Source organism: Balaenoptera acutorostrata, chromosome 1, assembly GCF_949987535.1.
Source record: "Balaenoptera acutorostrata chromosome 1, mBalAcu1.1, whole genome shotgun sequence".
Taxonomy (NCBI): Eukaryota; Metazoa; Chordata; class Mammalia; order Artiodactyla; family Balaenopteridae; genus Balaenoptera; species Balaenoptera acutorostrata.
Genome location: NC_080064.1, coordinates 106,435,549 through 106,462,805, shown reverse-complemented (window position 1 = coordinate 106,462,805; position 27,257 = coordinate 106,435,549). Strand labels below are relative to the sequence as shown.

General features: G+C 44.2%; 1 protein-coding gene across 5 annotated transcripts; it reads right to left on the bottom strand.

The window, feature by feature from the left end:
- Positions 1-236: 236 nt before the first annotated feature.
- On the bottom strand, positions 237-25,301 carry HAO2 (hydroxyacid oxidase 2). Of its 5 annotated transcripts, none has more exons than XM_007169304.2 (8): positions 25,194-25,300; positions 15,396-15,534; positions 13,521-13,672; positions 11,512-11,795; positions 10,069-10,278; positions 5,533-5,691; positions 5,082-5,151; positions 237-1,372 (listed from the first exon to the last, which is right to left on the bottom strand). In XM_007169304.2, the coding sequence occupies exons 2-8, from the start codon at positions 15,524-15,526 to the stop codon at positions 1,317-1,319; spliced, it is 1,062 nt and encodes a 353-aa protein (XP_007169366.1). In that variant the 5' UTR covers positions 15,527-15,534; positions 25,194-25,300; the 3' UTR covers positions 237-1,316. The 5 variants fall into 5 exon arrangements, with proteins under 5 accessions (XP_007169366.1, XP_028019119.1, XP_028019118.1 ...); XM_028163318.2 differs by having other exon boundaries at positions 13,521-13,677; positions 15,396-15,504; XM_028163317.2 differs by having other exon boundaries at positions 15,396-15,504.
- Between the last annotated feature and the right edge of the window lie 1,956 nt (positions 25,302-27,257).

Sequence of the window (27,257 nt, the reverse complement as noted above, 5' to 3'; positions counted from 1 at the left end):
TACTCTGGTAGGGCATCTATTCATTTTTCCATCTCTCCTTTCACCCACGTATCTTCAGTCCATCTACCCATCCATCCATCCATCCATTCATCTAACCATCCATCCATCTGTCCATCCCACAAACGTTTATTGAGATGCTGCTATATGCCAAGCCCAGTACCAAGTATATAGTTTCTTGCTCAGAGCCATGTACAGTCTATTAGTGGTGAGAGACAAATAAATAAACATAACACATTATAAGGATTGTAGTAGTATAATGTGCAAAACACAATAGGAAACACTTAACAAGTAGCCAGGTAAGAATAGGTGACATTTGAACAAGGTCTTGAAAGATGAATAGGAATTTGCCAACTAATAATAATAAAAACTACTATTTCTTTTTTTTTTAAAGGAACATTTATTTATTTATTTATTTATTGGCTGCACTGGGTCTTCGTTGCTGCATGTGGGCTTTCTCTAGTTGCGGCGAGCGGGGGCTACTCTTCATTGCCGTGCGCAGGCTTCTCATTGTGGTGGCTTCCCTTGCTGCGGAGCATGGGCTCTAGGCTTGCGGGCTTCAGTAGTTGTGGCACGTGGGCTCAGTAGTTGTGGCTCACGGGCTTAGTTGCTCTGTGGCATGTGGGATTTTTCAGGACCAGGGATCGAACCCGTGTCCCCTGCATTGGCAGGTGGATTCTTAACCACTGTGCCACCAGAGAAATCCCAAAGCTACTATTTCTTAAACACACTAGAACTCTGAACTTTACATACATTATCTCAATCTTTCTCCCATCCTAGAGAGCTAGGTAATATAATCCCCATTTTATAGACAAGGACATGTAAGAACAGAGAGATCAAAAAACTTTGCCAAGTCACAGTCCTGTCAATCCTATGTCTGTATGACTCCAAAGCCTATGTTTTTAACTATATTATTTCCCTATTATCTACAGATAGGAGTATAATTTTTGTTGGGGAGTATTTTATACGTATAGCTCTTCTGTCTAGAGTGCAGATTTCCATAGCTGTTTCATAGAAACGTAGTATATTCAAAAATTTTAATCCACTAGCTACTTCAGTCATTATTGATCTGCCCTTTTAAGATGTCTTCTTTCAGAGGAGGATTTTAGGCAAGAGAACAGCATATACAAGGCAGTGAGGCAAAGAAGAGCATCGGCACATTTGAGGAATATGAGGGATTTGGGGTGGAGTGGCTGAGGGTGCAGGGGGTGAGCCTGAGGACAGGATGGGACCGAGGCAGGATGGCATCACACACCCTATTACGATTTTGTCTTCTTCCTGTGGGCGAACTCAGCAGTCAGTCCCTTCACTCTCTTTCTCTACAACCTGGAGAACTGGATCAGGTCCCGACTGATCTCAGCAACCGACCGGCAGCCTACAAGAACAATGCAGTTAAAAAGCTCATTTCTCTAAAACCCAAGTCACCCATCCCACTGTGGGGAAGAGATGGTCTAGTGGGAACAAGCTTGACTTGACCCTTGTGCTCACCCTGATTAAATGTTATGTATACAGAACGAATCATCTAATTCTGAATGCACTGGGAATTATTTCGTGAGCCTGTGCCTGTGTCCTCCTTTAAAACAGCCATGTCAAAACGGCATGGTAAAAACGTAAAAACCGTATTTTGGCCTTTTGAAAAATCACTTTGTGTGCAGTGGATACACTTGACCTTTATCTCCGTCGTGATACGGCTTCAGGACACAGGAAGTATCTGTCAGGGAAGAATATGACTCAGGGAAAGCGGACAAGGTAGGGCGAGTGTTTCATACAGATGCCTTCTAAGAAACAGTTTTGTAAAACGCAACACCCATCTTTGGTGGAGGAGCTTCATTAAAATGCAAAACTGGGACTGTCACTGAGATGTGAGACACAGGGACTGGAGAGAGTGACTCCAGACAAATGTCAAGAGAGAAGGGAGCAAGTGAGAACACGAGCTGGAGAACAGTAGGCGCAGAAGACAGTGAGAAATCACTGGTGATAAGAGGATGTATAATGTTTCACTTGAAGTTCTTTCCCCATCTGTGATGTATGCACCGTCACCTCCAAAAACCTAACTGGCAAATTGTATTACTCACAAAAGTATAACTAATGAGAGGGCCTTTTCCCAAAAATGGAAGCAGAGGAAATGGTTGAGTTTCATGCCCGCGTGGATTATAAGGGACAGAAACAGCAGGTGTGGAATACATAAATAACCCGTAAAATGAATTAAGTCAGCAGAAGCAGGAATTCAGAGCCAGAGGTGCTCTCATCAGAATTGACAATGAGTTTGAGAGCTCTGGGTTTCTGCAGGGCAGACAGAATTGTGCAGCTTCAGAGCAGGCAGACCTCCTCAAGGAGCATGGAGATGCCAAAATATAAACTTTGCTTATATACTGTAGTAGAAATAAATATGTAAATTATGTAAAAATGTCTCAGTAGTTGCATCAGAGTGTTGTGATTACATTTTGAGATGTGAAGCATCCGTTCACATTTAAGCCCTGGTGACATCTGTGTACTTGTTATACTTATCAGTATAAACTCATCAGATTGGGTCTGGGTCCCACAAGGTACCAGGGACATATTGCCTTACTCTTGGTAGAGGTTCAGTAAAAGTTTAAGAGTGAATGCATAATTACAATGTATTCCTGCTTTTTCATTACTGTAAATTAGGAGGATAGTCACACTAAAAAGCTTTGGCTAAATTAAAGCAAAGTGGTTAATTCCAAGCAATAAATCTCAAGAAGATTCATATACTCTTCCGATTTAGCCCCCTCGCCTTACGAGGGATGAGAACTGAGTAAGGTGTGCGCAGGCTTGCGCTGATATGATTTATATGTGCACGTTTTTGTTTTTTAAGACAAATCACAGTTTTACCCTTTCTATAAATATAATTTCAGCAATTGGTCTCACAGTTGGGAAAACATTAATTTTAAACTTCTTTTGCTTTCAACCATAGTGAAAATCATGTTCCCCCCCCAGGTCTGTGATGTCTCAGGGTTATAAGGGGAAAATATCACACATTTCTAGAGGAATTAGGGAAGAGAAGTCATATTGACTGATCACCTCCTGGGTGCCAGGTTTGTGTCAAGGCGTCTGAGATGCAGTGTGCAGGGAAAAGCTAGGGGGTGACAGAATCTCTGGGGGTTCACATTATGATTTCGTACTTTAGTGAGTTCCACCAAAAACACAGCCCCCGCTTCAGCTGAGACCCCCTCTTCCCGGGGACTAGCCTGTGGGGCGTCTTTCCTGGGGGAGCGACACACACAGAGGATGCCGAGGGATGGCCATAGGCCTAGGTTTTCTATTCTTCCTCTTCCTCCCCAAACCCTCCTCTCCATCCCACATTTGGTTGTTGATTAGTAATTTTTCTATACATTTAAAACAATACATTCTCACTGTAGAACAATTAGAAGGAAAGGAATATAAAAAGTCAGGCATAAAAGTGTTCATAATCCTGTTTTTTCTTTCTTTTTTTCCTGCCCCCTTTAAAAAAGGGTGCTCTCCATGCTCTATTTCAGAAAAAGATTTTCCAGCCACCATTTCCACTGCAATGGTTGTTAAGTATAAACTTTTGGTGGAATAAAAAAGCTTCATTATTGTGAATTCCCCCAACAGGCTTCTGTTAAAGAAGTTCAGATATCATTTCACAAGGACAGGAGAAAATATTTGGGGGAGCAGGAGAAGTCACCTCAGTCTCCTGGAATCTGCAGAAACCATAGATCTTCCCATCCCTCTCCCCACCAACCACACCCCACCCCCCCCACCGAGGGGCAAAACACACCAATACGATATTTGTTCACACTTGTGTTCTCCCCTCCCTCATGGGAGCGACTTGGGTCATTTATTGCCTTATCTTCATAGGCTTTGGCCCAAAATGGACAGTCCCAGTCCTTGATGCCTTCATCCATTTCCCTTTTTTTTTCTTTTAAACTGCTAAGCGGAAAGGGGCTGGTGCTGGCATTAATGCCCATCTAAGTTTTCTAGCTTGTACTACTCAAGCCCAAAAGGGTGAGTTTGCAGCCCCAGTGGACACTATGCAACTTGGACGCTGAGTACAAGATACTTGTCTAAATATCAGATCAAAACCAGACTTGAAAGGACCTGGACGTCTTGCCTTGTGCCTAGCACATGTCAGATGTTCAGTAACATCATCTACAGAAATAAGTTAATGGCGTGAAAGCAGTCTTCACTCCACTTCGGAGCTCTTGATTATTTCCTTACTTCTGGAGGAGGTTTCTGTTATTACCATAGTTTAGAATTGAGGCGTGAGTGGAGGTCTCATTGGGGTTCGTCTTGTCTGTCTCTCACATTGCAATTGATTACCATCTATAGCAGACAAAGCCAAAGACAGAGCTATTGGCCATTGGCATTTGGGCAGGACAATTCTTTTCTGTGAGACAGCTCCAAGCATTTTAGGATAGTTAACTTCTCTGGTCTTTGAGCACTAAATACCTCCAGTACCCACCCTGCATCATTGTGCCGATGAGAAAAAAATAAACTAACCCCCCCCGAACAAAATGCCCCTCAAGAGAGAAGTTACCATCATTAGTTGAGAACCACTATTTTACAGGATCCCTGGGATTCCAGGCTTTGCTAAACACGTATGTTTTTATGAGCACTGCTTTACAGTCCTCTCATTTTTGACTGAAATAGCCTGCCTGTAACTTCGAGACATTCATGGTTGTCTCGCTGTCTGCGGTTATGCAGGATGATGCTTCTTCTTCTCCCTGTTCTGTCCTCCTGTTTGTTTCCATCTCCCCAGCTCCTCCATGCTTCCCCTATGACATAATTTCTCTACTCTTCACAGTCCATGAGAATTACTTAAAAGATGACACCCAGAACCACATCTGACAAGCCTGATAGGATCTGAGCAGGCCAGAGTAAAACGGGACCCTCTTTCCCAAAATCTGAAACTGCATTTGCTTTTGTAGCAGATGTATCACATTTTGAGTTGGTGCTTAATCTTTGTCTGGCACGTTTCCTCCCTATTCTTTCCTTTGGGCAGCCACTGGGTCTGGGAAAGGCGAGCTAGAAGGGCCACTGCTCCTGTTCTTTAGACGGCCTGTTTTCAGTTCTGAATCAGGAAAAGAATTGTAAAAACTTACCTGTCAGGGTCATGGAAGTGTGGAATTCATTTTTTAAAATGTTCAAAACTTCCTCAACACCATGTTCACCCTGCTCCCAAGACGAGAGAGAGAGAGAGAGAGAGAGAGGGAAAGAGAGACAAAAAGAGGCATGAAGGAACATTCTGACCATGTGCTGAGTATAAATTCTAGGTGAGCTCAGAGCTGTGCTGGGGACGATGGGGCTACCTGTGAAATTAGAACTATGTTGGGAATCATGGAAAGCAACGAGGAAAATGTAGGGTGACAGCTCTTGAAAATGTGCAACATGCTGCAGAGGAAACATGGTGGAGCCGGAGAGGAGGTCACTGTCCTTCGGGATCTGTGGCACCTCCAACAAACGGCCAAGCTTTGGGGGTTAAACCACAGAAATGCGTGGAAACGAATGAGAAGCGTGGTACCTTCCGGCTGGTTTTCACTTTGCCACTCTCACCTTGTAGGCAAGACCCCATAGGATGGGTCTCCCCAGAAAAACGCACTTAGCCCCGAGGGCCAGAGCTTTCAGCACGTCATTGCCGGTTCGGACGCCACCATCCAGGTACACTTCGATCTTCCCTTTCACAGCAGCTACCACTTCCGTCAAGGCATCGATCTGAAAAGGACAGACAAGTGTGGTTCGAGGGATTTCCCTTTTGACTCTCAGGGTGTCAGGGGACAGCAGTGCCCCCTCAGCATGCGCTGGCACCAGGAGGTCCAAGTGGGGGCGCTGCCTAACTGTTCCTCCCCTCCCGTGCTTGAGGCTGCAGGCGCCTGTCAAAGCAGCGCAGCCACGTTCCCAAGGTCCAGGGACTTTCTGCAGGCTCCCCGTTCTGCCATCTTCTGCTCCGACAGAGATGGAGCAGAAACCTCTTTGTTCCTCTTCACACCCCCTAGGGGACATTTTCCATTTGTAGCGTTCACTATAATGCTCTTCTTTTCAAAGAACATTTTGACTTTTGATTTTCTTCCACTTTTTCTGTTTCTAAGGTGGCACAGCTAGAAATGCTTTCCATTGCTAAGGCCCTAAGTCTTTTTGGTGAAACAAGTGCGATCGGCCATGACCCTGGTGTCTGGACCACAGCCTGTTCAGTGTAACTGGGCTGTACATCATTCCTAATACGCCACATTTGAGCAACTTGTTCCTGACTCCTTTGGGGGTTATCTGAGACATGGGATAAGTATGCAGCAGCAACATTGTAAAACTAGGCTTGAAGACTTTGAAAGACAAAATAGAAACAGCTGATCACTCTGGCCTGGCTGCTCCACTGGACCTTTTCTCTCACCGTCTCTTTCATTCCAGGATCTTTGGTCAACAGGACTTGTGGACCTAAGGTGCCCCAGACCAAGCTGTGTTCCTCCAAGTCTATAAGGAGGAGTGACTGCAGAGTCTAGGAGGAGGGTCCTGGAGGAAGTGTTTCTGGAACTGCCTCAGGGGCTCCTGTTCTGTGCCTCTTTGAGGAATGACCAGAGAGGAGATGTAGAAACTGGGCCCTAAGAGGACTTGTGCTGCCGAAGGCGTCAATTGGAATTCTACCTGAACAAGATCCTTCGTTGAGACTGAGCAGAGTATGAAATCAGGGAGGAAAGAACTTTGTACTTTAATTTACAGGTGGAGGAGAATTGAATATGTCGTGACTTACATGTAAAGACTGGAGGGAATTCACATCCAAATAAGGGGTATTTTTACAGTCCCACCATGGTATTATTTGGAATATTTCTACAAACTATTTCTACAAATATCACAAGAAATGAATAAATATACTTGTGCAAGGACTCTTCTAGTGAGCCATAGTGCACAATGGAGCTGACAGTAATTTGAGAAACAGAATAGGGAGTGAATTTCAGCCTAGTGTTCAGTATGAGCCTAGAACTAATATTGAGAGTTAATTTTTGATAATCCACAACAGGGCATTCATTAGAGCCTTCTAGCGATAAAAGCTGGCTGATCCTTTCCTCTGGTTCCAGGAGGACGTACAGGGGTGTTAGATATGGAATCTTATAGAGATGGAACTTCGCTCAGAGAGCCACATCCCTCACAAGGAGGGGACTGGGTTGAGATGACTGAGGAAATTATCCCCAGCACAAAATTTAAGGGGTGCCAAAAATATAAATAATATTTGAAGACAAAATTAAAAAAAATCAAATGGCAAACTTTGACCTGTGAGCTGGGGGCTTGTTTTGATAAATAAAGTTTTATTGGAACCAGGGCCAGGATTACAGTGAGATGAGTGAGGCAGTGTTATGCAAGTGCAGGGACAGATCCTGTCTGTATTAAAAATGTTGATATTTTGTTCACCACGGATTTTTTTGCATTAAATTTCATTTTTTTAAATAGTGTATGAAACTATTATATACCTTACTCAGTTTTTCTGGCACCTTCTTAAATTTTGAGCCAAGGGTGGGTTTCCCACTAGCCTCACACTAATCTTGGTGCTGTCCCTGGATGACCTTGGGTTTGGTTGTTAGGTCAAATGGCTTGGGAGAACAACATGTTGATCAACGTGATGGGGCAGGAGAAATTCTTCTTGTTCTGGTGCCTGCCTTTGCCAACACTCATTCTCTATTGAGGAAGTGCAGTGCGAAAATTAGTCGGGCACTTTTTCCCACTCCTTACTCAGTCCTCCCCAAGGGGGCAAGACTAGCTAAATTGATTAGTGAGAGAAAGCCGATTGTATTATATTTTATTAGCATTTTCTCAAAAGTCAATACTCTGCCCTGTTTGCTGCTAGTTGGTGAGGGCCTCTTTGCTTTCTGCTCCTATTGTCGGCACAGCTGGGACAGCTCAGGACCTGCTAAACTCTTTTGCATCCTCTATTCTGTCAGTTACGAGGTGTGTGAGAGATAGCTTTGTGGGCATCCTTGCAGGAGTTGGGTGAGAGAGCTCAGCGTGTGCTCTGAAGACCTGTGTTCTTCTAAGGTCTTAGGTCAAGAGTTGGGATGGGAAGTAGGAGGCCTGACAATTCCCTGCAGTTCAGCTCTTACGGAGAGTCATAGTAAAGTGTGCCCCTTGCTCTCCATCATTCCATGCCTGTTTGCTATCAGGTAGAGCCTGGTGGAGAGGAGGCCAGTGATTGGCACTTGAAACCCCCAAGCTTCACAAGCCTTGAAATGTACAAACTGGCTGATGTATCTTTTCTATTTCCTGGAATTTTTTTTAAATAAGTAATTGAGAATGTGCTAAAGATTTAAGGATGGTCACTGATGTGTTGTTTAAAATAGTGAACGCTTGGAAGCAATCCAGATGTTCAACAATAGGAAGCTGGTCATATAAATTGTCTATTCATACCACACATCATTAAAAACAAGAAAGCATATCTATTGAAATAAAATGATCCCGATATATTGATACATGGAAAGAAGAAAATTACATAATATCATGTATAGTTTTCAAACCTAAAATGTTATGGTCACATTAAGTTGATTACCAAACTATTGTCAGTATGATAGTGATTTTTATCTTATTCTTTTTGCTTATGTATATTTTACAGTTTACTTGCAGTGAACATTTCTTACTTATATAATAAAAAGGCCAAAAAAGACTTTAGAGGAAAAAAAACCCACTTCCCTTTCTCAAAATGAGTCAAGCGGCGATAGAAGAATCTCTTGGAAAATATAAGCTATACTCTCACTTTGTCACAGCTTACCCTTCCCCCTCCCCATATCCTCAAGTCCATTCTCTAGTAGGTCTGTGTCTTTATTCCTGTCTTGCCACTAGGTTCTTCATGGGAGGGGGAGAGATGCAAGAGGGAAGAGATATGGGAACATATGTATATGTATAACTGATTCACTTTGTTATAAAGCAGAAACTAACACACCATTGTAAAGCAATTATACACCAATAAAGATGTAATATATATATATATATATATATATATATATATATATATATATATATGTATATACATATATATATAGGCTATAAATCTCCATGAAAATAAATTAACAATTGGACTTCCCTGGTGGCACAGTGGTTAAGAATCTGCCTGCCAATGCAAGGAACTCGGGTTCAATCCCTGGTCCGGGAAGATCCCACATGCTGAGAAGCAACTAACCCCATGCGCCACAACTACTGAGCCTGTGCTCTATAGCCTGCGAGCCACGACTACTGAGCCCGCACGTCACAACTACTGAAGCCTGCATGCCTAGAGCCTGTGCTCTGCAACAAGAGAAGTCACAGCAATGAGAAGCCCGTGCACCACAATGAAGAGTAGCCCCCGCTTGCCGCAACTAGAGAAAGCCTGCGTGCAGCAACAAAGACCCAAAACAGCCAAAAAAAAAAAGAATTAAAAAAAATTTTTTTAATAATTTTTTAAAAAAGAAAATAAATGAACAATTAACTCCTTTAAAAAGTTCTTTCCCTTCCTCCCTCCTTTTCTTTTTCTTTCCCCAAATTCCATCTATAAGGGACAAATTCATAAGTTAGGGGAAAAATTAGACTGTCCCAGATTTTTAGCAAAGCATTCATAGGGCATTTTTAAGTTTTACTGTGAAAGACAGTTATTTATTAGCTTCAGTGAGGCACTGTTTCTTTCTGGGATGTGTCATATGAGAAAATATGAGGTTCCAATCCATGCAGACAGGCAAGCTTCCAGCTGAATGCTTCTTCCAGAAGGCAGACCTCCATGCCTTGGGAACAACTCTTCTATCAAATTTCACCTTAAACTCTTATTGTGTGAATTACGACAAGTTACTTAACATCTCTAAACTCTACTATCCTCTACTGTAAAATACGGATAATAATGCCCATCTTGCAGAACTGTTTTGAGATTTAGAGATGACATATGTTGAGTTTGTAAAAATAGCCTCGCACACACTAGGCTATTATTAATGATTAAAAGTCCTTAACAATTCACAGGTAGGTATGAACACAGGTGGTTAGGGAGAGGGGAATGTGCACCAAATTGCACAGAGTACCTTGCTGTGGACACATACATACACGCACACGACAGAGCACTCACAAACACACCCAGGCTGAAGTCATCCTACTTACAGAAGCAGGAACCTCATCAAGCTGCCTCCCACCATGGTTGGAAACAATGATGCCATGGACATTGTGCTTCACAGCTAACTCTGCATCCTCTTTTGTCAAGATCCCCTTAAGGATGATGGGCAATCGAGTAATGCTCTGAAACCAGGAGAGATCATCCCAGCAGATGGATGAGTCAATGGGGGACATCTGGAGATAAGGCATTAAATTTCCCTGTGGGGGAATAAAAGAGAACTTTAGTCCTGAACTCCTTCAAGACTCCCATTCCAAAGATGGGACACATTTGGAGAGCCACCAAAAGCTTGAAAAGAGGACCCACAAAACCCAACACTACTTCTAGCTCCTTTTCCTAACAAAATTTGTGTAAAAGACTTTCTACTTCCATTGCTTATTCATTAACCATTACTTGTGTCCCTGCTCAATAATTATGCCAAGATCTGGGCACACAAAGACAAATAAGACACAGTCCTTACTTTAAAAAAACCCCCAAAACCTCAGAGTTTAGTAAGTGAGATAGATAAGCAAAAACATTTGTAGGCCATTGTGATGTGTTATGATTGAGATATGCACAGGGTAACAAGAACTAAGCAATACTTCAATAACCTTAAGTCAGGTATTATCCAATATTTATCTTGGCTCACCATGTGAGTCAAATATCTATAGATCCCAATGTGTCCCTGGAATCTGAGCTAAGATTCCAGAAAACCTCAAGGCCAATTTGTGGTTAATAAGTAGAACTGTTGAGTCACTTGGCTGGGTATCAGAGCTGCCCGTTGGCTGAAAAGGCTGATATCACTACCTCTAATGTAGCCAAGGGATTCCAACTTTACCATGGCTTTCTCTCTCTGGGGCACTCCATCCCATCGGACTATAGGATTTTAATGGGAGTAGTGCCCTTTGTAGTCACCTTGTCTAAACAAGTGTGCTGTAGCACTCTGGTGCCCCGTGGATGAGTTCTAGGTGTGCAGAGATATTTCCTCCCCAGTTTTCAAGGCAGGAGGGTGGGGCTTGGGCAGACTACACACCATGGGCCATTCACCTTTGGTATGAGCATTCTCTTCAGATAGTCAATTTATCTAAGTGTACCATCCAGACTGAGCATTTTCTAAGTGTGGCATAAAGTAGAAAATGTTGGAAGAACTTTTTAGTTTGCTCTCCTATTTCATGAAAAAATCCTCTCCCTAGCTTTCCTATTTCCCAGCACCCAGCCCTGCCCAGAACATTTCTGGGCTGCCAGGGATGAGAAAGAACATTTTGTCTTATATTCTGCTTTTCTGGAAGTTCTGGGCAGCAGGAACCACATCTGCTTCTTGAACTGCTGCATCCCTAGTGCCTGGCACAGAACAGGTACCCAATGACTTCTTGAGGAAAGAAAGAAAAGAGGAAAGAGGGATGGAAATCTACCTCCTGTAACGCCTGCCCGCCTGGCTCTGGTATCTTTCCTACCTTCTCAGGTGATCCGAGATCTTTTAGCAGTAAGTTCTTCATCAAGTTCACTTGGTTTGTAATGTTGTGTCGTCTGTTGCCAATTTTGGGTGCATCCACAGTGATTACCAGAGCTTTGAAACCCAGGGATTCTACCTTTTGGATCAGCTGTTTGTTTAGTTGCCTGTTTGGGTGCACATACAGTTGGAACCATCGCAGGCCCCCGGGGGCAGTGGCAACAATGTCTTCAAGGCTACAGCTGGCATATGTGCTGGTGATGTAGCAGATACCGGCTGCTTGCGCAGCTGCAAAGCAAAGGACACAACTCAGGTTGGAGGGCAGAGGCATTCTGAACTGGAGTGAGATGCCCTAGGAGTCTGTGTGGCCTCTGGCCAGCTTGCCCTGTGAGTGAAGATAAAGCTTGACTTCATTCTGCTTCCCTGTCAGGCAGGCAGGCATTGCACGTGTTTGATCAGATTGTCTGGGTCCTCCTCTGTGTAACCTGTCTTACAAACTCTGTGTTGCCTATTAAAATATTTCAGGCTAGAGATGACCTTGAGTCCCCAGAACCATTTGAAGATGTTGTGGCTTTCAGATAGGAAATGGGCTTCTTGTGAACTCATCAATGAAGCAGAAGGGAATTGCAGAAGGCAAAGGATGAGAAAACGTAATTCGAATGGAGAAGGATGAGCTTTGCAACAGAAAAAGCATGCTATCTGGAGTTAGAAGAATGCGAGTTCTACCACTTCTTAGCTGTGTGGCCTTGAGTCTCATTTTCTTTATCTGTAAAAGGGCGGGGCGGGGGGATAATAATACCTCTCTTATAGGGTTGTTGCAAGATTAAATAAGATACTAGCTATGGAAGCATTTTTTTTAAAATTATGAAGCCAGGTACTATACAAATACTAGGGATAATGAGGATGATGACGACGGTTACAATGATGTGCTGATCGCATCTTTCTCATTTCCCACTTTAATCATTTTCAGGGGATTCCCCAACAGGTTAATGTCACTACCATCCTACAACCCATGGGCAGAGAATTTGACCTAATCACAATTAATATTTTCAATTCCTAATGTCAACAGGAGATACCCCATTCTCCTGCTCCACCCCCAAAACAACACAGCACACTCAACCGTGAAGATTTAGTAAAGCAGTCATATTCATACAGGGTATTCATATTTCAACTTAGCCAAATTTGGTTCCTAACCAGATGGATGTCACTTTCAGCTCTAGAATCCATGGATTCATTGCTTTCTATATCACAGAGTCAAAGGAAGAGACCCCAGGGAAGCCATGGGCAACTTGAGAAAAAACAGATTTGGCTTAGGGTGAAGATTACAAATGAGTCACAGGAATATTTTTACCCCCTGCCCTTCCTTTCTCCTCTCCTCTCCTCTCCTCTCCTTCTCTTCTCTTCTCCTTATTTTTTAGTGGTGGCAGATGAGGGAAGAGAACTCAGGGATACTAGGAAGGAAACAAAACCTAATGAAAAACTTTTTGTCAAATAAGATGATCAAGTCAACTGAGGAGAAGGGAAATGGAACATTTGGACAAGAGCACCTGCCAGGGCCTTGTGTTAGGGCTTCATGTCATGACTTTCTCCTCATCCTAAATTCAGAGGCACACCATTCAGTCCCAGCCCTGGCCCATGAGGGTTCAAAGAGAGCCCTACCCTTGGGGCCACACTGATCAGCCCTTTCCCCCCAGATGCCGTGTCAGAGGGGCCAGTCAGTGCCCCTCTTCCTTGGGATGGCTTGGTGTGATTTTCACCTCCTATTCACCTGTAGCTCCCTCCCACCCTAACCATTCTTTATAATGGAAAATTGGTATTTTCTCAATCTTAGGTGAAATGTTATGCAAATGTAGCTTTAAGCATTCCTTTTCCTACCCTTCATTCCAACCAGATTGCTGTAACTAAGCCCCTTCTCTAGAGAAATTCTGGAGCTGTTTGCCCCTGCTCTGAAGGACACCTCTGCACACTTTAAGGCCCTTGGAAAGGGAGCCTCAAGGTGGGCTGGGTTCACACCTCTGGCTGTGCTCATTTCTCCATCAGGCCAGGCAAGGCAGTGGAAACCCGTGGGTGCGATGCAAATGGGGGTGCTGATCTCCTCCCCTTGGATTGTGGTCCGCATGTCCACCTTTGACACATCTTTCAGGTACCGGGGACGGAGGCGGATTCTGTGCTGGACAACAAAGAGATTCTCTATCGGTGGGATGACTCACCAGCACGGAGGTGCTGCCTAGTGCTGGGACCTCCAGATTCCTGACACAGATCTAGACCACACTGGGTCCCGAGAAACCACTGGCGGAGTCAGTTGGCTGGTAGCTGATTAGGCAGCATAGACAAGCTAGAGGCTCTTCTCCTCCGGAAGCCTCTCCCAACCCCCTATTACACATTAACCCCGCCTTCTCTGAACCCCCGGCACACATATGGTCCACACTGTTCCCTGCCTTGCTCCATCAGAGGTCTGTGTCTTGGAGCTGTGCCTGCCTGACCAGACTGTTGGCACTTGGATGCTTTGATTGATCCATCTTAACAAGGACTAGAAAGGGAAAGAATAAGCAGGACGGAGTTCCAGTCTCTTCCCTCTTAGGTTGGAAATAAATCTCTATAAAGCAAGAAAAGGTCATTGAAAGAGAACAAATCCCAGAGAATGACCACGATTTTTTTTTTTCCCTAGAGGCTAATTCATTTGAAGATTTGACTTAAACACTACTTTAGAAGGTAGGGAAATTAACAAATAATAATTATATGAAACGAACTTTTAAGTCAAACAGATACTTAGCTTCAGGGTCCAAAAGTGCTTATTTTCCACAGCATATTATTATCCCTATACCTAAACTGAGGAAGATTTTTCTGGAAATGCTGATTGTGCAAATTTGGGTAAGAGCCTCAGTTACTTCACCTGTGAAATGGGAATAATAATCCAACTTTCCTAATAGTCTTGTGAAGACACAATGAGATAAAGCAATTGAAGTGCCTAGTATGGTGTTAAACAAGTATGAAAATACAGAAGATAGTGTTCACCATGCATCCCATTTTCCAGTTTTCTCCTGATCTCTGTATCACAGACATCAGCAAACATTTTCTGTAAAGGGCCAGATGGTAAATGTTTTAAGCTTTGTGCCATGAGGTCTTTGTCACAATTACTCAGCTCTGCTGTTGTAATGCCAAAGCAGCCATGGACAATATGTAGATGACTGAGCATGGCTGTGTTCTAATAAAACTTACTTGTGGACACTGAAATTCTAATTTCATCTAATTTGACATATTGCAATTCTTCTTCTTCTTTTGGTTTTTTTCAAGCAGTTAAAAATGAAAAAAAAGCCCATCCTTAGTTTGTGCGCCATCCAAAAACAGGCAGTGGGCCCGACCTGGCCTCTGGGCTACTCTTTACTGACCCCTGCGCTACCCGCTGCTGTGCCGCCCAACTCTTCTTCCTTGAATCAATCTTCTTTCATCCCCAAGACCCCTTGGGTCTCCATATTTCCTCCAGCCTTGAGCCCTCTCTCCTGTTCTACCTCCAAGCCGGAAGTTCAGGAGCTCAGGAGATTTAGGTTGACCCAGCCAGCTTCTCCTCCCTGCCCAGGTGGCTGGAGACCTTGGGACTCTTGTCCTATCTTGTCAGGTGGCAAAGTCACCGTGATCAGCACTCAGGCAATTCACTTATGGTAGTTCTGCAGAGGCACTGAGATAAATTGTTTCTCCATCCATGCTCTCCCCAGTCACCTGTCCCCTGCCAAGAAAAATCCTCCCAAATCCCAAACAACAACAGAAACCCATTATTATGTCTTGAGTACTCTATCTTCTTTGGAGGCAGAAACCAGGACTGCTACCTTCCAAAGAGCTCTCAACCAGTGCACCTTAGCTTAGCAACGGAAAGGATACAGAAGACCAGACTTTTTAAATGCTGCGATGTTGTCATCCCGCGTGAGGCAGTCATCAGCTCCGCCTTCAATAAAATCCCAAGTAGACTTAGACAGCTGCTCTCGTGCATGGGCCTCAAAGTCTGTCAAACACACCAAGGGCATTTCTGGACCTTTAAAGGAAAAGCCAAAACTGACCAAACAAAACCCAATAAGAATACTTCCGCTATAGAGGAGAGGGTGGCCGCGGGGCGGACTACAGCATGAAGCTGTTTGGATTCAACATGAACCCCCTGTAATCTTTATCTCAAAGGAGGTGCTGCCAAAGATGCTGATTCCAAGCCCCAAAGCAGGTAGTCTTGCTGCACCCCTCCACTGTCCTGAGCCCCTCTCCCAATCCTGGTTATTGGGTCTTCTAAATATCCCTCAGGTCTGTCCCCTCATCTCTAGGCCCACTGCCTCAGATCTAGGTGAGGCCCCACCACCTCGTATAAGATTATTACAAAAATTTCTTATCTTTGTCTCTTAGCCTTCAGATTCACTCTCCATCTTGTTTCCCTCCAGCTGCCTGGGATCTTTCTAAAATGCAAGTCTGATCATGGCTCTTGTCTTTCAAGTGCCCATAGCATGGCATTCACAGCCTTCCAGGACCTGGTTCCTGCTCACCATCTTCATTTCTTTGTGGCTTTTCCTTGTCTTTTGAGTCACTATGAGCATTTCCTGAGCATACTGGAAATTTATTTCATATTTTTGTGCTCTTTTGGAAGGATATCCATCAGGGTGAAAAAACTGGGCCTGAACACATATGAACGCCTGGAAGTTCTCAGGAATCTCCGGATGTCTGAATGTGGGGCTGTGGCTGAGTATCAGGGATGAGGCTGACTCTTGCGACTCCCTGGTTGGGTCATTGAACGTGGCTAATTTTGAGACCAAGAAAACAACATATGCTCCCTCCATTCGTTCCCATCCCCAGTCTGAATCCCTTAAACCTGGAGCTTCTGCTACCACCGCCCCTGAAAGAGGGAAGAGGGTAGTGTTGTGGGGTACATCCTTCCAGTAGGGGCAAGGGCAGAGAGAACAGTAGCTACAGAGATGCTGAAGGCACTGGATACAGTCAGTCTTAGCTTGTAGAGCTTCTGTGTAAGAGGATTCCTCTAGGAAGGGTGGGGAAATCTGTAGTTCACAGCGCTGCACGTCTTCCCAGCCATTGGCAACGGGGTAAGAATTAGCCAAAGGCTATGAGGAGAAACTGAGTGATTTCCAAGTAATTGTCTGAGGAATAGGGATAAGCCCCAGGGACTAGACTAGGGCTTCAAACACGAATGGGGCAGCTCTTCTAATGAACGAGGGGGCCAAGGAGGCCAGATGAAATGTGGGGTGCTGGGAATCTTGGTAGGGGTATGGCTGTGCCAGAATCTAGTCAAGTCATACAGGAAAGTACTCCCAAATACCCACCTAAAGGGCTCAGCAGAAAGAAGTTATATGACAGACGAGAAACAGCCCCCGGGATGCACCATGGATTCTGAGAGGAGGCCGGGAGGTGGACTTTGGAGCACAGCCACAGAGCTTTTTATAGGCAGCACACCTTGTCAGTGGGTGGGCAGGGAGCAGTTGAGGTGCTGAGTTGAGTTTGACAAAGTACAGCAACAATGTCTAGCTTATCTCATTCCTATCTGACCTTTCAAAGGCTCAGTAACTTTAATCGAATGAATTAATTATTGTAATTATCCAACTGTATTGCAATCAGTTATTTAAACCTCTGTGTGCATAAAAGAGTTAATATAGCAGGCCTGAGAATGCTAGTCTTCAAAAGGCCTGCATACAAGTTTGGCCCTTGGCTGGAGTCTGGGAACTTGGATTTCAGGAGGGCTCCCACCATCTTCTGATAAGAATGTCTCTCTGTGTCTAAACTATTTGTACAAACAATGTGCTCTATGCTGAACATCTGCTTTCCCTCTGAGAGTCTAGAATTTTGGTACGGGTTAGGCAGAGCATGTCCATATGACCAACCCCCAACAAAAAACCTTGGGCACCAAGTCTCTGAAATGAGCTACCCTGGTAGACAACATTTCACACGTGTTGTCACAACTCATTGCAGGAGGAATTAAGTGCATCCTGTGTAGTTCTACTGGGAGAGGACTCTTGGGAGCTTATACTTGGTTTCCTCTAGATTTTGCCCTATGAGCATTTTCCCTTTGCTGATTTTGCTTTGCATTCTTTGACTGTAATAAATCATAGGCTCAACTATCTGCTGTGTCCTGTAGGTCTTCCTCGTGAATCACTGAACCTGAGACCCTCCCCACCCCAGCACTCTTTGTATCTCCAGGCAGTAGGACAGTGTGTGACACTGAGTTGCTGTTCATAAATATTCATTACTTGAATTTAACATTCCCCTGTGTGTCATCTCTCTGCCTTGTGGGATGAGAATTCTCCATCAAGTTTCAACTCCCGATGTCTCAACAAATCCCCATATCCTAAACATTACACACTCACAGAAATGTTCTTCTGCAGATTTCTAGCATAGAAACTCAACAATGTTTATTTTGAATCCAAGGGAAATGACACAGCTTCACTCAGAATTACTTGCCTGGAATAGTGTGAATTATATCATCTGAAAGCTGCTTGGAAATAAACAAAAAACCCAGCATCTTTATATATACCAAACACAATTTTATCAATTTCTATCTACTATTTCTTCTTCCACCTACTATTTCCTTTTCACTTCCCTGTGAAGTAGACAGAGAAGGTATTAGTCCTTCCATTTTGCATTTGAAGAGAACGGGGCCTAGGAAGCAAAATAACTTGTGAAAGATCAGGCAGTAAATTATTACAGAGGAAGGCTCAGAATCATATCTTCTGGTAGCTTCTAAAGGTAAACATTCTCCATTTTCAATTTCATGGTGCAGACCAAAGTAGTTGGTTCATCTAAATTACTTGTTATATTGAATTTAAAAGAATTTTGTAGGGACTTCCCTGGTGGTCCAGTGGTTAGGACTCCGTGCTTTCAATGCAGAGGCCGTGGGTTCAATCCCTGGTCAGGTAACTAAGATCTCACATGCCACGTGGTGAGGCCAAAAAAAAAATTTAAAAAAAGTTAGCGTTAAAAAAAAAAAAAGGGATTTCCCTGGTGGTCCAGTGATTAGGACTCCATGCTTCCACTTCAAGGGGCATGGGTTCAATCCCTGCTCAGGGAACTAAGATCCCACATGTGGCATAGCCAAAGGGAAAAAAAAAAAGAATTTTGTAGGGTGAAAATACAATTATGTTGCATTTTTTCTTTTCATAAAGAAAAATGCAACATAATTGTTGCATGAATATTTGTATTAATATCTATTAATATATTAATAGATATTAATAGATTAATATTAATATTTCATAGCATATTTAAAGCCTAGTAGAGTCCTGAGCCCATTATTTTTACTAGCGGTCCAATACAAGGCTTATAACTGAAAAGAAGGACAACTGTGTTGTTCAAAGTTTTTCCTATTTGGGAGTGAAACTAAGCACTATATGTTTTTATGTATTTCAGTTTGATCCATACAGGCTTTAAAGCCACCAGAAATTAAAGGGAGGATGCAAGTTGTCTAATGTGTGTGTTTTTTGTATTCCCATTTTATTTGATCTCCATTCCAGTATTTTTTCTTCTTTTATCTTCTACTCCCACTGTGAAAGAGGAAGAGAAAGGGGAGAAAAGGATGAAAATCTCTTGCTCACTGACCAGGAGCTTAGCTCATTTAATCTGTTTATCCTTTTTGTCTAGGGTAAAAAATGATGAGGTGCAACTTGTATACCAGTGATAAGGAAGCTAAACTCTAGGAGCAAGGGCCCTCAGCGGTACCTGTTGCTAACGATCTGAAGTTCAAATTGTTTTCCTGGAGTGAGGGAAGGGGGAGGGACATAGACTGGCGCTGGTTGGAACTTCAAGGCAGATTTTGCTTTCTTCAATATTACTGTTTGATCAAACGCAGTTAGTCTAGATAACAACCTGTCTTCCTTTGAAGTTTCATATGGCGCATGTGATTCATGTTGATGTCACTTTAGGAACACTTCCACTTGTATGAAAAACACCTAGGCATTCTGTAAGAAATCTCAGGGGGGACATCATGGGGCAGGTCACTGAGACTCAAGGGGGACTCTCAGGAGCAGGTGGTTGGTCTACTTTAGGACCCTTTGGCCTGGTCCCCTGGGAACTTATGTCAAGTTTCCCAATGGAGCAGTAGAGATAATGTCAAGGCTACGCTTTGGGGGCCTTGTTTGAGAGATTACCCTGTTCAAGGTTGCTGAAAGTGCTTTAATCTCTTTGTGGGGGACAGTCTCAAGGAGAGTGGCTGCAAAGCCTGGAGCCGTCGCCATAGCAACGGTGGCATTGGCACAGGAGAAGCTACTGCAGGAGGAGGCCCTGGTAGGGGAAGGCATGGGGGCAGGGCAGGGAGGGGGCCCGGGGCTACTGGAGCCACAAGCAGTGCTGCGACCAGGAAGACAGGAATCTACAACACCCGTGACTGAGGCAGATGAGCCCCCAGGGAGTCCCCGAGCAAGGTCAAAGTAAAGGGCTTGGATTCCCAGGAACATCAGGTCAGATATCAGAGTAAAGATGAGACCGGAATGTCCCTAACACTGGAGTGGCCTGAGGAGCAAGGATGACAGTTGTATAGGAATGAGGGGACAGAGGGCCCAGTGTTGGTCTCACAGGCGCGAGTAGTCAAATGCCGCAAGAACGGACTCATGGTCCTATCAGCCCAGGATCAGTTCTGGCCTTTTCCCTGAGTCCTCCCACACTGAACTGAGGACTCAGGGCCCCTTCCAGGACATGATGGCCATGTTTTCAATTTATTCTGTTTTGTGAACTAATAATCTGTCCTCTCCAGCCACCGCCTCACCACCCACTCTCATTAGCCCATTTTCCTTCCCAGGCATTAAAACTCCCCTGGTGACCTGTAGGCATGTTCTACTACGAAGAGTAGTACATGTGGGTTCTTCAGAACCAGTTCTGCAGTAGCTATGGGGAATGTCTTTGTTTTACTCTAGGAGCTCTGTTTAAGGAGTTTTTGAGGTTGTGAGGGAGGCACATTTATATTAATGCTCATTCTGGAGCTGTCGTGACCTAATTCGGTCATTAGTGACCCACAGTTGCCACCTCCACAAGCCGTAATGACTGCCAATCCTGCCTGGCGAGGATGAGAAGACAGAACAGTTGTGCTTGATGGAGCTGAGAGCGACTTTAGAGAGATGGATAGACGTGCACAAGTTTACAATGAAGCAGAATTTAAAAACGAACCCGGGTTTCCTGTCTCCACGTTCAGTGTCTTTCTGACATAGTATGTGACTCTCAGAATTTCTCTGACTAGCCTGGCAAAATAACCTGGAATTGGATTCTCCTTAGTTGGGAATTAGCTTCTCAGCATAGACCTAAGGTTTCTAGAGACTTATCTACACTGGATTTCAGCACTCTAACGCCTGCTCTATTCTATCTGACCCTGCTTGGTTAGCCAATATCGGCGAAAAGGGCTGAAGCTGGAGGAACAGAATAAGCTCTTGCTCGTGTAGTCAGTGGACCAGTGCTTGTGAGGGTCTGAGACGCAGCCTGCTTCAGGGGAGGTTACTGACACTTGGCTCTATGAGCAGAGGCAAGTGACCTCCTCTCTCAGGACCTCAGCTCCGCATGGGAAAAACGAAAAGTTTTATATATTTTGGAATAATCTCTACCAGATTTGAAGCCACCAGAAATGAAAGGTTGGGCTGATGTCCATCAGGTCCTCATATTCTGTGTTTCCCCTGCCCATAAAAGCGCAAAGACCTCTGTTTAGATGGATCGCGTTAGCGTTCTCGTTCAGCACTTTGTGGCGATAAAGTACAGAACGGGGAACTAGCCCATCATTTGGGCTGGTTCCTCACACCAAATAGCTGGGAGCTCACAGCCTTTCTTCCTTCTTCCTCACCGACCTCGAGGCTCCCTTTTTTACCAGCTGTTCTGGTCCTGTGGCACCACCTGATGGCTTCAGTGGAGTTTCTCTGACCTGTCAGGGCACCATTTCCCTTTTGGAGGAGGGTTCTCACCCAAACTGGGTTCCCTGCTGGCCGAGCAGGTAATCCCTCATCCTACATATGTATGCCTCTTCCTCTTTCGCTGATTCCTCCAAACTACTGGTTGATTTTTTCAGGAAATCTTTCTCACTCTTCTTCCCTTTCCCTAGTCTCTCCTGTCTCCTTCCCTTTTCCATTTGCAAACCCAAAATAACCCCCTCGCAGTGGATGAGATTAGTGCTGTAGAGTCCCTTGGATTAAGAACAAAAAAGTAAATAAGTTTTGAAGTCACATTAGATTTGGGTAAAGAACCTCCAAAGCCTTTGAAAATATCCTCAGAGGCACCTTGAGATCCCCTTTACTTCCGTTGCCACTGAACTCTTTCTTCCTCTAATTAAGCCTCCTTTTCCTCATCAACAGCATTTATGAACGCAAAAGAAACTATTTATTGCACAATTTTCTTCGTTTTCAGTTTTAGCCTAAGACTAACAATACATGACTTTACACTCATTTTCATTGCAAATATGCCAACTTTCTGCTACTTGGCAAATCAAGCAGGTATTTCAGTCACCTAGGACTCCAACCACTATTTTATTTGCCTTCTTTCTATGGGAAAATATGGGCTGAGTTCCAAACAAATGGCTTCCAAGGTTTGGAGTTTTGGAGTTTTGGAGCACAGCTGCGTTGTGAATGGTGTGCTTTCCATGGGGTGTTGGCGATCGTTTAGGGCATACTAGGAGACACTGACCCAAGGGCTCATAGGGTGTTTGGAAAGATTGGGAATTTTCTTCTTTTGAGCAGTGGAATAATTTGATTACACAAAGACCCTTGGAGACAGCGTGATGGCTCCTTAATAATAATAATAATGACAATAAAATTGCAACCATTTATGGAGCGCTTCATGATGTGTCATGCACTGTGTAAATTGTTTCATGTGCATTAATGTGTAATCCCCAAACACAAATATTATTATACCCATTTCAGATGAAAAACCTGACGTTCAGAGAGATTAAAATATTTGCCCAACATCACACATCTAGTCAGACGTGCTGACTACCATAGCTTGGCTCTCAAGCATCATGAAAAGAAGCAAATATATGTAGCCAAGTGTGGTTTGCAGGGTGAGAGCTGGCATTGAAAACGCCCTGGGCAGATGCAGCTTTGCTTCCTTCCCTTGACAAAATCATAACTTGATCAGAAAGTAAGAAAACTTCGTCATTTAGCTGGTCATAAAAAATACCCTGGCAAGTTTAAATGAATCTTAAGGGTCTCCAAAGCACTCTTCTATATTTTATTCCATTTGATGCTTATAATAACCCAGTGAGATAAAGGGCGATCACAAGAGTAGAGGTACAAGAGTCTCATTTTATAGATGAAAAAATTAAAACTCAGAGAATTCAAGTGAATTATCTATAGTCACATGATGAGAATGGCAGGGCCTGACCAGGAATCCCTCGGACTTGCTCTGGATATTCTTTACTTGGCCAGTACGGGTTGTTAGTGGTTCGCTAGGATACATTCAGGTCTCTGTTCTATAGGGTCAGAAGAGCTGCATAAAGTGAGCTTGGTCAGTTCCCACAAAATCTAGGCCACTGGGAAAGATGTCCTGTGTGGAGATCATTGCCCTGCATCTTCATTTGCTCAGAAAAGGCAGAGTGTCAGAAACTACACAAAGGGTCAGACCAAGCTCTGAACTCTACTCTTTTCACTTCTGACTTGAGGTCTCATAGGCGTAGCTATGTGTAGGAGTGGCAGCTACTGGGAGGCAGCAGGAGAGGGCTGAGAAGGCGGAGCAGTGGGGATGGACCACGCCAGGTCAGAGATGGAGCAGATGTCTCTCTGCCTCCCTCTAGCATCTCTCGCCCGTGGTGTCTATCCAGATTGCATTTCTGAAGGCCACTGCGTTCAGCTGCTAACGATACTCCATGAAACCTTAGTAGCTGAGGTAGTCCATTCAGTCAGGATGACAGAGTCTCATAAGCTTTGTAACTTGGCAAACATGGGCTTAAACTCAGCTCCGCTACTTGCTCACCATGAACAAGCTATTTGTGGAAGAAGACGATTAATGCCTATCCCATAGGGCCTTCATGAGGACTAAACACTATAACCCGTGTAACGTTTCTAGAGCAGTGCCTTATATAGACTAGACCATCCATAAATCGTAGAACCATTTGCGTTATTTCTCTTGTTGATGGCATTCTCCTGGGAGGCTCTGGAAGTTGACAGTGGCTTCCAGATTTGAGTAATTCCGTGATGGTATAATTTAAACCCTGCATTGGATTTATTCATTAGTTCATCTCACGAGGCTTATTGAGTACATGCTCTCAGCCAGGAAGGCAGAAGCAGTCACTGCTCAGCACGTGCTCCCTGATGTTTCCTGGTTGCTTACAGGTAGGCAGGGTTTATATGACTAGTTCTGGTCAATGGGCTATGAGTGGAAGTGACATGTGTTCATTCTGGGCCAAGAATTTAAGTGCTGATATGTGACCCTCTATCTCTCTTTTCTTCTGTTACAACATTCCGGAGGCCATGTCCACCAGAGGCATAGCTGTAGGATAAAGACAGCCTGGATCCCTGAATCACCACTTGGAAAGGAGTAGCCTTGGAGATCAGCTGACTTTGCGTGAGCAACAAATAAATATTTGTCTGTTAAACTACTAAGAATTCAGAGTTTATTCTCTACTACAGCATAGCCAAACCTAACCTCACTAATATATCTAGGCATCGTGCTAAACACTAGAAATTTTTAAAAACTTAGATGATATCAACATCTGCTTTCAAGAAGCTTACAGTCGAAGAAGACAGATTTCAGTAGCTGATTCTCTGTTAGTTGATATGATATAGAGTATAACAGAATTCCTTTTCTAGGGAGAGTTACCCAGGAATTTGGGAATATTCCCATTGTTTCTCAAATGGTATCCCATAAATGATGTTCCACTCCATCTAGTCTAGACAAGCTCCAATTCCCATCTATCTATAAAATTAGAATATGGCTGTCTATCTCACAGAGATCTTGTGAGAATCAAAGGATCTTGTAAAATGCAGAATAGCCTAATGATTAAGAGTAAATACTTTGGGAGTTTTGTCTCCTATTATGAGGTAGAAAATCACAAAAAGCAAATTCTCCCTTGATCCTGTTTCCAGACTCTCTATTACAATCCATTGATCTGTCTTTCTTTCTTTCTACCAATACCACCCTGACTTGATCACTGTTTGGGGAAAGTTCCTCCCAGATTGATCTATAGATTCAACTTGACCCAATCACAGTCTCGGGAGGCTCTACATTGGAGGGAATTGGTACCTCGTTCCAAGCAAGCTTATTCCCCAAAGAAACTACACCAGCCCGATTGTTTGAGAAACATTAACTTCTTTGCCTTTTAGAAGCAGTCCCTGTGTCACTGTTTTCCTCTGCCCATGGCCAGGAAGCAGTGATCAAGTTACAAAGCATATCGAGAGGGCAGGAACTGTGCCTTTTAGATTTTCCAGAACCCTTGCAAGTGGACATCTTTTGAGCTATTTTCCCTCCTAAGGACACCAATATATACTCCCCCAGGTGGTTCTGAGAATTAACTTCTCTAGACATAACCTTCTCTAGCTGTAGTGTCTTTGAAGCAAAGCCTCCCTTTGCCAGGTCCCTCAGTGTCCTACTACCTGCCTCCACGTTACCCTTTTCTGCATGACTCTCCCTTACAGACTCACAGTGAGCACCTCTGATGCCTCCCGAAATCTCTGGCCTTTCTTCTCGCCCCACCTGCCAGCTCCTCTCCCTCCCCAGTTCCAAGCACACAGAAGACACGCAGCAACAAACCTGGTATTAGCCTCTTCCAGTACTTGGGGAGAGTGGCGTCCAGGGGCAGTCACCCCACTCCTGGCTCACGGCTGGCTGTGGCGGGAGTAGCAGCTCCCTACCCACAGCCCCCTGAGGACAGAGAAGTTTCAAGGCTACAAGTTAATCTTTAATGGGAACAACATCCAGCTTGGAAGCCAGTGAGCAAGTGGGCCAGAGCAAGGTTAACCATGAAACGAACTTGGTGAGCTTTGCCAAGTTACCTCACATTTAAGTGACGTTCATTGCCAAATTCAACCTCAAAATAAAAGACTTGCTTTTTTTCTCCCAAACCATATATTTTCCCAATTCTTCCAAGATGGTTAGAGGAAGGGAGTGGGCGATTTCAGGTGGAGAATTACGAAAGCCCCGTGTTGTAAAGGAAAGGCTGGTCTGGGGAGGTGGCGAGGGGATGGGTGAAGAGCGGTCACAGCCTGGGAGCCGGGAGCAAGGAGCAGTGGGGACCCAGCCAGGATGCACTGAGGGCCGCGCTGTGTGGAGCCCTCCAGGCCTGACCAGAGGTGAATATGAGAGGCAGGGAGAACCACTAATATTTTTGAGTGGAAAAATGACTCAATAATCAGGCAGAAGCCAACACAAGAGTACGTGTGAAAAAAAAAGAATTCCCCAAGGGCAGTCCTGTGGGGTTTGCTAAAGGTCACTAATTAATGTCCAGTTCGTCTGGGTCCTTCCCTCTGTGCTTCTGTGCCAGCCTTGCCACTTCCTCATACTGCAATAACAAATGGCTATTAAGTGCTGACAATAGGCCCGACATGTTGCATGCATTATTTCACTTGATCTTCACAGCAACCATATGGGTAGATATTATTTTCCCCGTTTTTCAGAAGAGAAAATGAAAATTAACTTGCCCAAGATTTCATCAGTAATGAGCAGAGTTGAGATTTTTTTTTTTCGTCCCTGGTATGGCAACTTGCCCTTTCATTGGCTTAGTGTCCTGAGGTGCCCAAGGAGGAAAGGAACACAAGACTTTATCCAGAGCCCAGCTCCCTCTGTGAGCACATCTAATATACTCCACGAGAGCAAGCTGACCTTACTTTTTAAAGGAGCCACGGCTCAGCAATGCCCAGCCCACGGCACGCGTACTGCCTTTTCAACCCATTAGCTTTCCACTGGTCCTCAGTGAAGACAAGCATAGACAGAACCCTTCCTCCTCCACTGTGAAAGCCCAGACTACTGAGCTCAATTCAACTCTTGAGCGTGGCTATTGGTTTTCCTCTTGGTATAGACAAATAATTGCTCGCTAGCGTGTCCCAGTGCCTGAGATGGTTGATAGAGGATGGCTTTTAAAGTACAAGTTCACATCAGCAAAGCCGGGCTTGGATCACCCTCCAAGGACTTTGCCCCACGGGGAACTTCTTTCAGGACCTCAGGAGGAAGAAACCTGTAATTATTTACATGAAAGAAGATGGGAGGAGTACTTTTTGGAATGTCATCTCACAGGCTTTCCTGAGTTAGGAGTAATCTCCAGGCGCACAGAGTTGGGATTTGAATCTAGCTTGTAGCCACCATTCAGTGGCATGTGAAAACTCTAGTCTATTTCAAGGATCGTGGCAGTGGGATTTGCCCATCTTTTAGAATCTGTAGTTGGAGTGAAAAATAACTTTTCCTGCTGATTTGTCATACCTTCCCTGCTCAAGGCTCATTCTGCGTTTGCTTGGAGGGTAATTGCTACCTGTTGTCTTACCACTAGATGGCAGTATTACCCCAGAAATGCCTTGCAAAGTGGCCAGACTCTGGGATCTGGAAATTCCTTTTCCACAGTGGTTTTCACGCCCCACACAATCAGCCTCCAGGCCATGCCCACAGTCAGCTTTCACATCACCTGGCCTTCTCACTGTCTTCTGATCCAGACTTTCCATTGCCATTTTCCAATCCTGGACAGCGTGCCTTCCTTCCAGGAGACATTACATTGTTATGGTCAGGAACACAGATGCTGGAGCTTCGTGCCTGAGCGCCAATCTGCAGCCGCTTACTAACAGCCACATGTTACTTAATTTCTCCGTGCCTCAGTTTCCTCACAACATC

Coding starts and splice junctions, on each gene's coding strand:
- HAO2 (XM_007169304.2), bottom strand. CDS start 15,526: ATGCCCTTGGTGTGTTTGACAGACTTTGAGGCCCATGCACGAGAGCAG. Junction 13,673..15,395: donor AACATCGCAGCATTTAAAAA/GTCTGGTCTTCT, acceptor TGTCCAGCACAG/AATCCGCCTCCGTCCCCGGT. Junction 5,692..10,068: donor TTGATGAGGTTCCTGCTTCT/GTAAGTAGGATG, acceptor TGTCCTTTTCAG/ATCGATGCCTTGACGGAAGT.